Below are 15,117 nucleotides of genomic sequence, written 5' to 3'. Positions count from 1 at the left end.
ACAGCAGCTCAACTGTCACACCAGGTCGCTCGGTAAGAAGGTAGCAAAGCAATATAAAGACATGTGGAACCTGTTGGTGCGATCAGAGCCAGTGTAACTGTTGGATAGCGATACCATAAGAGTCTGAGGCCATATGTCACCATATCAGAGGCAGGGCTAATTAGGGAGGGGCCTCATCTGGGTTTTGTGAATTATATTATTCACAGCACACCGCAAGTTAACATTGAGCAGTTTTGGGGAAGAGGAACTGGCCTAAACATACTTTGCACTTTGAATTTGAAGCTGATGTAAACCTTTCCAACAGAGATTTGTGTGGTTTGATCCAGCTTATTATGCGCCATTACCAATGGCATATGTCACCCTTGACCTTAGCACCTTTCCTCTCATGCGGCAAACATGAACAGCATTATCGGACATGTTGCCTTTAACCTTGACGTCGATTGGAGCCCGTATAGAGCCGTGGTTATTTGCTCCCAGGTGGCAAGAGGCGCTAATTGAGTGGCACCTATCAAGACGTTTAAGGCCTGGTTTCACCCGTTGGATAACTACGCTAACAACTACACCACTTCTTCCATCTCACGCCTTCTCTATAATTACACATTTCTAGGATATCACTAGGTTAAATGAAAGGCTGATGTCACTTAAAAATACTATGTTTATATACCTGGATTAAAAACACTGACATATATTTAAGTTTTTCTCCTGCTGTTTCTATTTGCTTTACAGGTATCAGCTCCTCAGGTGATTTGTTTTTTTTTTAATTATGAGTCTTCAGGGAGCAAGTATTTCCATATGCAAACAGCAAAGGGCTGTGACACCAAAGTAAAGCCACAGTTTTAAACATCATACCTAAAAAGTCTAATCAAGTGTCAATAAAGTCAAAATGATGACGTTATTGACAAGGCTAACACACAGCAAGTCAGAATTAGTCAGGATTTAGACTATTCAAGTCGAAATTATGAGATACCAAGATATACTGTACAAGACACCAACGTACATATAAATGTACTGTACAATGTCACAATCATATCATTTTTTTGATCTGACTAGTATTTGATCTGATTTCCCCACAACTGAGCTTCTTAGAGCTGAGTAAACGTTTTTCTCAGAGATTGGGTGATCTGACTCTTCAATCTTCAGTGCTAATTGGCTGATTTAACTCATGTCAGGATGTGTACCACAGAGATAAAAACAAGCGCAAATACTCAACATACAAATACAAAAGCTACATGAACTTTTGGATTATAAACCTCCTACAACATGATTCATCTACACACAAACAGGCACAAACCTAATTTTGCATTACTACTATTATTACTTTGAATTACCCCTCCATTATTGATCTGTGTCACAATTATTTAAACAACACATCTAAAAATACACTTTGTGCTGGCATCCTCTTGGGTTTTTTGAAACAAGATTGCCTAATGTATTGATAATGAACTTTTATAAGACTTCATTCTCAAAAGTCCATCGCTGGTCCAGATGAACTATTAACAGACCTCAACCAGGACAGACAGAATCAATTCTTCAAAATTTGAGTTATGTGATGCGAATTTAACAGAGAAGCAAGTCAGTAAAAGATTTCAAACACATGTTGTTGTCTCTCTCAGAAATGAAAAAGTGAATTGAAAGTGAAAATTGATTTCAAGCCACAGCATCCCTGATATAGTATGTTTGATCTTATATCGATAAACACAGACACTACAAAGCCCTTTCAGACAGGCCAAAGTTGTTAGCTAAAATGCTAATTTGATTCAATGTTGCTCAAATGAGCTGTTTTGTGACTTGTTTTCTGCATTTGCCTAAACACCGAGTAACAAAGGGCATTTCTTTTGTTTGAGCTCCCCTCCCCCCTCTGCACACTGTCACAAACCTCTCCACTGTTCAGACAAAGAACTTCAACAGGCCATAGGTCACACTGCTCTTCTGCTCTTCCACATACATACATACATGCACACATACATTCTGATTTCCTGAAGCTGAGTAGCAGCGTTCGTCTATTCCTGCGCTTCAAAGAGCAAATCAGCCTTTCTTGTCAGCACCTCCAGACCCTCCTGCATTCCTCTGCAGATGAAAACACGTTCCTGCTGCCCACACTCAATATACTTCACACAACAGAGCCACACAGAGGTACAAATATCCCAGTGCTGTTGACAAATTTGCACTTTTTGTTCAAATTTCAAATGGTGACTAATGGATTTCAGCTCTAAAACATAGAGACTTCAACTCTTTGAGGTGGCGGTCTGAAGCAGCCTCACCCTCCCTGAAGGCCATGAGACCATCTCCAAGAATTTCTCTTCACAGAAAAGTTGCTATCAATGACAAATTCTTGATAGGACCAAATATTTCCACTTTAATTTCTCCTCCTGAAATAAGACCACACCTCAAACAAGCAATCTTTTGATGTTAAAAAGGTACTACTGGGCTTTTGTCAGATCCAAAATATAATATTATGATACAGTCCAGCTCAAATATCACCAAATAGAATTGCAAAATGGACAAATCAAACATGGCATTGATTTTATCTTTTGGCCCTATGAATGTTTTAATATGTTTATCCCGAGTATTCTTAAATTACAATTTAACCTTTGCAACAAGAGGATTAAAAAATGATTTCAGCCATTTTGGTTTTTAGAGGAATGTTTGTCTGTTCAGGGGAAATGCTGCGGAATGATAACCTTAATAGTCATGTTTTGTATTTCGAAGTGATACATGACACAAAATGATTAGTAATCAATTATCAAAATGGCCACTCTGTCAGTAATTGATTGATTAATTCAGTGGTTCCCACCCAGAATGGTCACAAGATATTGAAAGAGATGAAAGAAATCATATTTTTCTGGATTTAAAATTCTTTATTGGGGTAAAAACAGCAAAAAGGTTGGAAACCACTGGATTAATAGGTTCATTTAAAAAATAAATCCTAATCCTACTTGATTGTCTTTTTACTGGCAGATGTTTGTCGTAGTGCCAGTAAACGCATCCTGTCTGGTTGGTCTCTGTTCTGTGTGTGTGTGATGAGTCACTTCAGAGGCTGCGGGCTCTGTTTGTTGGAGCTGATTGCAGCTGTACAGGAGCTGACCTCAGTGTTTTAGGCCGAGTCCAATCCACCAGATTAGATTTACAATGATCCATCTCACATTCCCCAGATGCATTTGCTTTTTGGAGCCCTGATGACCAGCAGATCAATGCAGCTGTTCTTTGCCTGAACTTCCAAGGGGCAAATAAAACTGAAGTGACCTGGCCACCATCTTGGACTTAATGACCACTAAAAACAGCCACACACACACACACACACACACACACACACACACACACACACACACACACACACACACACACACACACACCACACACACACACACACACACACACACACACACACACACACACACACACACACACACACACACACACACACACACACACACACACACACCAGTCATTCATCATGCTTTTAACTGTTTGCACAGGGAAGTATTATCAATACTCTACTCTTCGTTTCCAGATAGTTTAGCCTGACAAATAAAATGTTTTGGTGTTTAAGATCAGGATCTGAAATGTGAAATGTACTCATTCTGAGTCTCCTGCACCAAAAACTAAGGAGAAGTAATATCACCATGTTATTGTGTTGCTAATTTCTGCCTTTTTCCTTCTGTGCTATCTTTCTCCTTGAACACAGGTACACGGAGGACACTCAACGAACAGAAAAAGGCCTTGGCCAGTTGTCAGCCAGTCATCGCCAGGTTCCTTTTACACCTCACCACTGTGTGGCGTTCACTGCACTCTGGGATCAAGATCTCCAAATTCTCAAATTACTGTCTCATCTCCCAGAATTCCTTTCACTCTGCTAAAAACATCAGATCGTGTTGCAGTGGCTCTGCTTTACTGTGTCACTCACTGCTAAAGGTATCATTCTGAATTCATTGCAGAAGCAACGAATATCCAAAATTAGTTGGTTCAGTTGTCCAGAAAACTACACCTTCTGAACCAAAGTGCACCCAGATGTCCAGACAAGTTAGACTACAATATTTTTTTAACTGTTGCACAGTTTCAAGGTGGATGTGGTCCTGTGTGTCCTTGGTCACTTGTGTTGCTTCACCTCATTTCTCTGCTCAGGTTCTCCACATCTCCTGACAAGTCTCTCCATAGAGCATCAAGGACGTTTTATCAAAGTAACCAAGGGATAAGAGTATTAACACATTCCCGTTAAAAGGTTTAATATTTATAAAATGATCTCTTTTGGTCTGCATGAGTGAATGTATGAATCATTTTACTTTACAGACTTTTGTTCAAAATTCAATGAAAAGTGCAACTCGAAAGTTTATTTAGTCTTAGGTTTTAGTGTGATTCTAGTGTGATCAGAAATGTTTCCTACTTTTACATTTCTTATATTATTTAAGAATGACAAAAGATAAAAAAAAAAAAACTCAACTGTGTTGAGCTGAGGCAGTGAAAACAGTGGGTCAGCATTAACAGGAGGTCAAAGGTGCCTTTGTCACAAGACTGAGTACAAGAGCAGGAACCCCCCCTCCTGCCTTACTGTTTGCCACAATGAGCTCCAAGCATTTCTCAACACTGAGCTGACCTGGGCTGAACAGATCTAATACACACTGAAAACCTTAAGTGCAGCATACAAGCAGAGAAATACTTAACAGAAATGCAGCACAAAAATATTTAACTGTGCTTTTATCTGCAATGAAATTATTACCGGCAATGAAATTATGCCAAGAGATATCGAAGTATGTGCAGCTACTGAGCAGCTAGCCATGTATTTAATAGTTTTGTATTCAACAGCAGCTAAAATATGCTTGTCCTGCAGGTCGAGCGTACCTGAGATCCCACTCTATTATTCTGTTTTCTCTAATATTATCACCTTCGCTCTCAGATAAAAAAAAAAAAACACAGAACTATTAGGAGACAATAAGAAAGACATCTGTGCACTGATCCACTTATTCTTCTGTCATGGCTGCAGCTCTGCCACAGAAGGTGGTGGGGGGTGGTAACAACACGCTTCCCCAGCAGAGGGCAGTGTCATACAAACACAGAGCCCCCGTGAGCTCTGTGACAACAGACAAAGGGGCAGAGAAGTCAGCAGCATGAGCTGACTTGTTCACTCAGAAACATCAACAATCTGATCAAAGTGGGGCAGCGTGTGACCTGAGAGCCGCGCAGCAGCCGTTATAATCTATAGATGTGGGCCAGCAGCTTTAATAATGGAGGGTGCTGAGGGGGCTCCGACTCCTAATCGTCTTATCTGCTGCCAAACAACCAACACCGTCTTTGATGTTGTTTGCTTTCTGTTAGCAGAAGTGGTTAGTCTTCCAGCGGTGGCTAACTCTTCTGGATCAGACTACGGATCCACATCCAGCTCTTTAAAAGAGGAAGCACAGGGTTTTGTTACAAAACATTATACATCCAGAAAGTGATCCACGGCTCTTGAATTAAGGAGAATCACGTGGTTTTAGATCAGTGCCAAATATTGGTAAAAAAAATTAGCTGCTCAGTGTTTCACAAAGCTGTCTGAAACTCAGGTCAAACACAAAAACATCTTCTCTGTGGACCTCCCACCCACCAAGCTGAACCCTGAGCACTGATGTGAACTGACAGGGTACATCTTCATACATGAAGCACTGACGTACAGCAGCTGATGGAGGTTTGTCAGTCCTGCTGCCCCCGTGTCTCGTATTAGCTATTAATCAGTGACAGATGCAGTGATCTAGCTAATGAGTTTTAATGCAAAGCTAATGTTTTACATGAGACATATTCCTCAAAGGAACTAGACATTATTTACTATTGCTAAAAAATGAAAACACGACTGGGAGTCCTCTTTATTTTGTAACACGTAGAATATAAATATCTAAATATAATATATAAAGATATATAAATAAATGACCTAAAATAATATAAGCTAACTGTTTTGATCTTATGTTAGAAATGGATGCTAAACTATATTTTGTTAGGCCTGTTAGGAATCCGGATGATATTTGATAATAATGGATATAAGAATATTTTCTGCCATATACAATATGAATATTGATAAAATGTATATTTTGAAATTTTTCATATTTTTTCCCCCTATATTGCATGCTTTTGTCTGATCGGGCGCTCATTCTGTGCACTGTCTCTCAGCATTTGCAAAATAAAACTTCCAGCTGCTGTTTAGTGGCAGCATCACCTACGTCTTAAATGTAAAATAAAGTAATGCGATTAGGGATGAACAACAAATTGAAATATTATTCAAATCACAATATCCAAAGCCCAGGAGCTGCAATTTCTCTGATTAGGGTCAAATGTGTCACAATAGACCATAAATGAAGCGTTGTGTAGCTACAGAGACGCCGCGGCCTTCCGATCATATTCTATAACTATAAGGGAAAATGTGTGTTTAGTGTAAGAACCAACAACAAAAAAAAATCACATAATGGTGATTTAATTTCGAATTAAAATAATATACAAAAAATAAATTACCATCCCCACTGACATCAAGACTTGTAATCAGATTTTTTTTCTGCATTTTTAAAATCCCTTATACTGTAGATGGGTGAAGAGTTACTCTTACTTAAATCTAGGAAATCAATTTTAATTGTTCTTGCCTAAAAATAACTTTATATTTTTTCAATTTATAGAAAACAGCTGGAACATAAAATACAATAATATTCAATTATATAATTATATTATATAAAAAAAAGCGTGCATGCAATAATGTATTGTGTTAGGTTTGACTAGATTGCATCAAGATGTTCAATTCTGGATAGCATCTATATTAGGCATGCTTCATGCAATTTTGTTTTATAAATTTGTCATTGTGTATTAAAGTCAACAGATCTGAGGATATTTTTCCTCAATGTGCCGTGGAGCCACAGTTGGACGTGAACGTTGCTTCTTAAAGGAGGGTGAGGGAGCGAGACACAGCATCTCTGTGCGTCTCTGCCGTGTCGATAATGACGGGTTAGGTTGGCAGCAGGGCGTCTGCTAACGCCTCCTTCAAAAGAACTGCTGCTGAAGCCTGAGTGGGACTGGAGCCTGTCAAATTACAGTGGGATCCCACCTCAACTTCCCACTCCCTCCATCTCTCTACCGTCTATCTCCTCCGCCGCCGCCACTCCTCCTGTCTTCTGTCTCTCTCTCTGTCAGGGTGGAAGCGGAAATGTTCTTATACCAGCGTGGCCATCCGAGCCCGTGCTTCCTCCAGTCTTGGGGAGACATTGGACCGAAGTGTGTATGCGGTGTGTGTGTCTAAGTGTGTGTGATGCTTTGAGAGCATTTCTGGAATTCCCTCAAAGGCACATTTTCAAACTGGCAGCTGTGACTGAATCTGCTCCACCGTGCGAACACGCAGGGGGAGTCTGGATGTGCTGCACTCTGATAAGTATTTGATAGTGTATCTGAGACCGAAGAGAGAGATCGCCAACCTTCAGCTCCTGCTTTGAGGTCCGTCCGTACTTCATCTGCGTGTTTCGGTAAAAGAAAATGGTGGAATATTTTTGACTTTTAATGTGTCACACTGATAAAAAGCGACGGGTCTCGGAGGCCGTTTTTCTGCAGCGGGTAACAATAGAGGTCCCTACAGTATCGCCTTTTTAGCCCTTCCCCTCCCATATCCCTCATCCCTGCTTTGTCCATATCTAGCTCATCCCCTATTTCTCTCTCATCCAACACCACGCCATACACTCCCACCCCCAACCTCCTCTCCATCCCACTCTATCTCTTAACCCCCCCTCCCCAACCAACCTCACCCCCCCCCTCTCCTCTCTCTCCTCCTTTTCTGTCCAGCCCTCCTCTTCTTGCTCCAGAACTGTCAGATGGCATTAGCTCCTTTCACGCTCATGGCCTGTAGGAATAACAGCCGTGAACCTCGCCGAACAGCGCCATTCTCCTGCTCCAGTTAGCTCTCCACTCGGCACAGGCTGTTGTGCAAATACCAATGTTATTCACATTGTGCCCCTTCACTTACACAACATGCCCCACTAAAAGGGCAAAGTTAGGCGGACGCAAATCTCAGCAGAGAAGGTCACGGCGCAGAGTGGAAGATGCGGCGTGTATTGTATAACACGGTCACGCTCACTCATAATTATTAGCTCACCCCCCCCCCCTCCCCATCTTCCCTCCCCACCGCCTCCTTCCCGACTCGAGGATCGACCCACAGCTTTGCTAAGATCTGGCTCACGTGGATCAGAAACGGATCCACTTCTTATCTGCTTACGGAGCCACAGGCCTGAAAATTTGTTAAATATATCGTGTTCAGCTTATTTCCCATGAAGTTCCAGCCGCGGGGCGAGTTGCGGCTGGTATTAAAAGCCCACTGTGACCAATAAGCTGTAAAAACGTGCAGGAGTTTTTATTGTGCGGAGAAACGGGGCGAAACGATTCTGATATGGCGTGCATACATGTAAGAGGTACAAGAGTCTTGTCCATGTTAAAATAACAAACAGATGCATTTCAGATTTTTTATGTTGTTGCCACTGGGGTTGAGCGCCGCCGCTGAGTAGGAGATCCAGACCCGAGCCAGGCCCGGCTACGCTAGGCTAGCTTCCCTTCAGGGTGAAAAATCTGAAACTAATCTAATGCAGGTGAGGCCGAGGTCAACATTTGTAGCTGTTGTCGCTGTGTCAGCATCGATCATCTGTGAATTTTCCACAGAGGCAGAAAGATTAGCTCGATTTAGTTTGAAGGATAAATTCAAACACTTGTACGAGAGGTGCGCACTGAGTTTGGAGAGGATTAAAAAGTACGTAAACTGTAATAATTGATTAAAACACTGTTGCGTCAAAAAACGAGAGGGATGTTTGCGTTTGCCGGACGAAGAGGAAACCTCAACATACATACGTTCTCGAGTGGGCGATCTGAAACATGGCGACGTAATTATTAGTTTGACAAGTGAGCGCAGATAGATTAATACAAATATGAGGAGAGTGTAATTTCTCATTACTCTGTAGTCGACAAGCCCGGCATGGAGGGTAGGCTTAAAGGCTAATAATCAAAGCAGATTAGCCTGAGCTCTGATAGATGCTACGCAAGCCTGCTAATCATCTGAGTGATAACCATGAATCATCCAATCACAGTCAGAAATGAGCTGCGTGTCTCAAATTACGACTCTGATGGAGTGATCTGGGTATCAATGACCCATCAAAGAGCCTGTCTTTGACTTCCATTTGTTTTCCCCCAGCCCGCGTCACAGTAATTCCTCCATGTTAATGCAGCATGTTGTAAGCCGGTGCATATTAAGTGTGGTGAGGACGGGTGGGCGGAAACGCTGGAGCTTCAGAGCTCCGGTGTTACTGTGATCTCCAGCCCGCATGCCCTGTGATTTAGCCCTGAAATGACAGACTTGCCCCTCATTGGGCTACGGGTGGAGAGCTAATGACACGCTGCGTGGGCTAACGTGACTATTAGCCCACTCTGAGCAGCAGGAACTGACAGCAACACAATTCTGTCATTACGCCCCAAGGAGACCTCTAATCAGGGAGGCAGGGACTCGACGAGAGGCCGGCAGCTCTTGGTTCTGCCGCGGAGACAAAAGAACGGAGCGGACCGGCTCCGTCTCACCTCGGCCTACGGGAGGGCCGGCGGCACTGACGTCAGGGTTTCAGGTAGACATGACATCCATGTGGTCGCGTGATGAGGGAGCTGAACTGAAAATCATTTCAAAACTGCTGCGTTTTTTAACAAGACCCATGAATATGTTGCTTCTGCTACGTACAAATTAAATACTGAGCTTGGCTGGATTTGCTTAATTCAAATACAGTATGTTCAGACATGTCTGTCTGCGGGCGATGTGTGCATGAGGCATTTAAAATAAAATAAAACTATGGCAGTAAACTCTACATATAAAAAGAGCTAGGTGGACGAGGCCAAAAACATTCATATTGATATTTACTGTGACATGAGACCAAAATATTCTATGATTTGTTGCATTTAACAACCTAAAACCAATGTTTTAAATGGTTGGAAATCATTATATAATTGGCTAAAGGACTAACTATAGGAGCTTTAAGTTCAGCTGACCATTACCCGCGATCTTCCCATACTCAGCTTCTTCCTCCAGTGAAGATGCTAACTGTGTTTGCTCGTGAGCTGTCAGCTTGTGCAGAAAATGTGACCTTGATTTAAATGAGACATGAATTCTTCAGGCTCCCCTGAAAGGCCATGTCACCTCAGCCACATCATAATGTACGTCTTTTATAACGTATAAGATGTCCATGTTCTGTAGGTCTGAATTACACAACTGCTGAGGTCTCTCTTCCTACGATTTTAAAGCACCGACAACGGCTGTTTTAGTTCGGGGTGGTGTTGATGAAAACCGAGATGTCGGAAATGATGACTTAACTGTCGCCCTCTCGTTGGATCTCATCAGTCTCGACTACCAGTGGTGAATACAACACGATAATGAATTGCATGAAGTGTTACTGAGCTTGTTGTCTTTGTTGCAGCTGTTGTTCAGTTAAACTCTGAATTTTAATGCCGCAACTGTCTTTATCTGTTCTTTATTTATTGGATTTTCTGCCAATAATCAACTGCAGTAAAGACAAATCTGCTGCCTGGAGAGACACAATCTCAGATAATGATACTACAGGAATTAAAGTACATACGTCAGAGCAAATATTACTCAGGGTACCTGTAAGGATCATCGTGTGACTTTATAAGCACAACGTAACTCAGAATGGAAAATAAGAACAATTCGCCCATTAAAAAAAAAAGAACACACAAAGATATTAAGCTACTTATTAAGCTTGGTAACTCACAGCTCATCCACTACATCCTTCACTGCAGCGTTGGTATTAGCAGCAACACACTAACAGCACTGCAACATTATAATCCAGTGAGAATCTAGTTGTTAGATTAACAGAGAGCCTTCATCAAACATCAGTGTGGTGCTTCAGAACATCAGAGAGGTCCACTTACCTAGATTACTTTCATTGATTGCATCTGTGGAAACAGAAAACAGAAGCTTTATCAATACACGTGATGAATAGAGATGGAATGTCAGGGCATATCTGCGCCGTCTTCACCGCTAATGTTACGTCTATGTGCAGTGTCGGGACACTGGGCCTGACGTGCCGAGGCCTGCTCTGCAGGAGGGGACAGGTATGCAGACTGAAGCCGGGACAGCGTTTCTCTATCACTGCACAGTACGAGAGGCTGTTTCCAGAACGACGGCGTTCCAGAGTTCATTAACAAAACACTGCAGCAAACGTACGGTATTTTCTCATTGACATCATTATACGGAGTTAACATTAGCTGCTTGTGATGATTTTTTCCTCAGGTCAACAATTCAAGCCAAATTTAAAATAAAAATAGAAATAAAAAAATACTATATATATACACATATGGTACATTAAAAAATGTGATTTATGTTATGACATACATTTTCACTTCAAAGATAAGTCCTTGATGTAGAACAATGATGGATAAAGCAATAGAACCACAGTTGAGTCTGTGTGTGTGTGTGTGTGTGTGTGTGTGTGTGTGTGTGTGTGTGTGTGGTGTGTTGTGTGTGTGTGTGTGTGTGTGTGTGTGTGTGTGTGTGTGTGTGTGATACCGAGGCTTAAATGTACCAGTTAAATGTTCACAGACAGCACATGTTTGTTTTCCACCTAAATATCAGAACAATCTCCACCTGCAGTGACTCAAACTCTATGAAACTGTTTTTGTCCAGACAGACATCCTGATCTGGTTAAATACAGAAACACATTCACAACCAGTTCCTTTACATTTAACCTAACCCACCCTGGTCTAACCTTGAATCAGCTTAGTGAAAGATGGAGCGCTGAAGCCAAAGCAACATAACTGGGAAAAATGTCATTGTATACAAACATCATTTCTAGGAGACAGGGTTTTCTCACGGCCTTTCCTCAGCTGCACAAGTTGGCAAAACACGGTTCATCATCAAACCAGGAAGATTTTTTTTTTAGATTTTTTTTTTTTTACATCCCATCGCTCGTGTTTTACATCTTCAGGTTTTGAGGTGCTTATCTACCTTCAAGCCTGAGAGATATCACAAATCTAATACATCAACACAGGTCAGGCCTAACATCACCATCTGTTATGTTATCATGAGAGGGTTTATATTGTATATTGTATTTTCATGATATAAAATATATATCAGCTCCAACAATGGTGGATAGAGGAACGGCTGCCACATACGATGTGGGAAAAATCTAGGGCACTTTATATCGTGACACGCAGTGCAACTGGCAAGCAGCTACTAAAGACTCAGTCCACCTATATTGTATGTGCCCCAACCATTCAGCCATGAGTGATTTTATTTCCCCTAACACTCTTATTAGCATCTGCCTCAATCCTCTTTGCCTGAATTCACCAGAAGGTCAGGAGGTGCAGGCTGCAATGTCCTTTACAAACCTGTTTTATGTTTTATTAGGTGTTTGTGTCATTCCTAAATAAATTAAAATGTATATTTTTTCCTTTTTTAATTCTCATATTATAACAACTCTCATAATGTTACATCTTATTTCTTTGAAACTTCACATTCTAGACATGTGTGAATGTTTAACGCTGGTTAATAGACGTCTTAAAAAAAAAAAAAACTGCACACAGCAGCCTGGAATGACTTATCAGATTAATGTGAGGGCCACGCAACCCCTGTCCCCCTCATCAGCAGCTCGGTGAAATGCTCCTGACATCCTCACACCGAGAGCGAGGCAGCCTTACGAGGCAGAAATAGTGAAATCACCCGAACAACAGCTAAACAAAATAGGCCACAGCTGTTTGGTTCTTTAGGCTACAAATTAGACTCAATATGTCACAGAGCATCACATCAGAGCGAGGGCTGCAGGAACGAGCACTGAACCGTCTCCGGTGGACCGAGCTCTCTCTCTCTCTCTCTCTTCTCTCTCTCTCGTTCTCTGTGTTCTCAGACGTACAGATGCAGAGCTCCTGCTAATTTGCACTAGATGAGGAGTGAGCGATGGAGGCTGTATTGGTGGGGAAGGGATGAATTATGGAGGGATTTAAATAATAAATGGGCCCTCTTCAACCAGACAAGAAAGTCTTGAAAGAGGGTGGTACTCAGGGAGGTAGTGGGACACTGTGGAAGCCACAAAGATCTGGGGCATATGAATTATACCTTACTCGGTCCATTATCGCTTATCAAAGCAGCAGATGAATTATTCTGTGGGGGGCCTGTGCGAATGTGTGCACAGCGCTGCTTTGGTTCCACTTCAACAAGAGAACAGAAGGACGTAGCGATGCCTCCGTACACACACACATATGGAAACAGACGTGGAAACACCTGGGAGGAATCAGTTATGTGTCAGCGCAGAGACATTAAGCCTTCATATATATAACACAGCTCATGAAGCCTTTAATGATACAGACACTGTGTTTACACAACAACAGAGAGGAAACACCGTTCCTCATCCTCGCATTTATCCTCCAAGATCGACGTCAGGCCGCCCTCGAAGGGATCGTCGGACGAGACGATATTCTGGAGTAAAAAAAAAAAAGGAGAGGAGAAGTGGGGAGAAGGAAGGGAGAGGGTGGGAAACGTGTTGTTTCTCAGATCCCCTCTCCGAAAAACCGAGGTCTAAAAATACCCCATCGAGCTCGGTGGGAGGGCTTCCCCCAAAAAACCACTCGACAGTGCAGCGGCAGTGCGTGGGGAGCATCAGAGGAACAGAATCACGCTGGAGAACCAATCACTGAGTGACTGAGGAAGTCCTCACTTCCTTCCACACAGGACAGACCCGTACAGTTTCCTCTCTCAGCTCAATAATGGCGCGATTTCTATTTGACCAGGTAACCATGGCAATATGAGTTATCATCTGGATGGCCGTGCCCACTCCCCTGCTGATGCCAACACGATATCGATATCGATAGTTCACCGAGACAAACTTGGTTCTTATGTGACATAAACACGATATCATGCTGTGATTATTTCTTCTTCCTCTTCTCTACATTTAAATGCACATACATTTTTGTTGTCATTGTGGCCATCAAGGCATTTATGGCACAGCTACAGAGTCCAAGACAAATTTCCCTGAGCGGGACAATAAAGTTTATCGTATTGTATACAAAACAGCTTCAGTTTCATGCAGTCCCTCCACACAGTAGCTTTAGAAATACCTACACATTCAAACACACTTATTAAAGCCCTGTAAAAAGGTCTGGTCCTCAGATCTACTGTAACTACGCTTGGACTGATATTCCATAATTGTGAATTTTGTAGCATTTCTTGCAATATGCAGTATTTTTCATAATATCGAATATTGCAGTTTATTCAGTTTTATATCTGAAAAATAACATTTAGGCTGGACAGTATTAGGATATTTAATTCTGGAGTCCAACAGTAGCTGTGTCAATTGTTCCCCTAATACACTTTTCCACCAAAATGATCAGCTGTGTGTTTTTATTGTTATTTTTTAACCTGAATAAAGCCGGTAATAGAAGTAGATGGACAGGCAGTGGAGGATGAGTCAGTTTGGTTTTCAGTTTGAAAGGACACACAACTACAAGGAGTGATGCCGTCACATGTATTTCCCAGAGTACACACGACACGGACACAGGGCAGGCAAACTGGTAAAATGAGTGAGACACTTCAATCGGTGTTGGTGTGTTTTTAAAACTTATGTCGGGGCTACAGATCTCTCTTTCATCCCCAGGCAGAGTGTGGCCGCAGTGTTTCTGGTTAAACTGCACTTTGATGGGCAGGTGACAGGTGTGTACACAGTGTCTGAGTGAGGCTGAAAGGCACTACGGCAGAAAAGGTTGTTCAAAATTAACATGTTCACCTGTGTGTTGTGTTTATATCAGTGCTGAATGAAGACAGATAGCTGCAGTGAAAACTGGTTTTTGACTAGTTGAAATGGGGCTGAAAAATACATGTTATAAATAAATATTTGATAATATTAATATTAAATATTGCAATATATCTCACCATACACAATGTTTTTCACGACACAAATATTGCAGTTTTATTCAGTCTTATACTGGACATTTTGTATTTGGGCTGGACTGTATTAAGATATCAAATTTGAGAGTAGCTTTGTCAAATATTTCTCTAAATCAATAGAGAACAATAGTTAGGAGGGTTTCCGTTTGTGTCTGATCTATAAAAAATATTTTAAAAATCTGGTTATTGTAAAAACTAAACAA

The 15,117-nt window shown here is 41.7% G+C and overlaps 1 protein-coding gene across 2 annotated transcripts in view; it reads right to left on the bottom strand.

Moving 5' to 3' along the window:
* The window catches only part of nr6a1a (nuclear receptor subfamily 6, group A, member 1a), a 75,582-nt gene that overhangs the window by 21,438 nt on the left and 39,027 nt on the right, over positions 1-15,117 (bottom strand). Inside the window, exon 3 of one of the 2 annotated variants that reach the window (XM_085786339.1) lies at positions 10,909-10,932. The exons of the other annotated variant lie outside the window; for it this stretch is intronic. Coding sequence (XP_085642465.1) covers positions 10,909-10,932 — 24 coding nt within the window. The remainder of the gene's footprint in view (positions 1-10,908; positions 10,933-15,117) is intronic. 2 annotated transcript variants of the gene reach the window in all.

This window comes from Trachurus japonicus, chromosome 9 (assembly GCF_045865225.1).
Source record: "Trachurus japonicus isolate A0001 chromosome 9, Traja_1.0".
In the NCBI taxonomy this organism is placed as follows: domain Eukaryota; kingdom Metazoa; phylum Chordata; class Actinopteri; order Carangiformes; family Carangidae; genus Trachurus; species Trachurus japonicus.
This window is presented reverse-complemented; position numbering and strand designations above follow the sequence as displayed.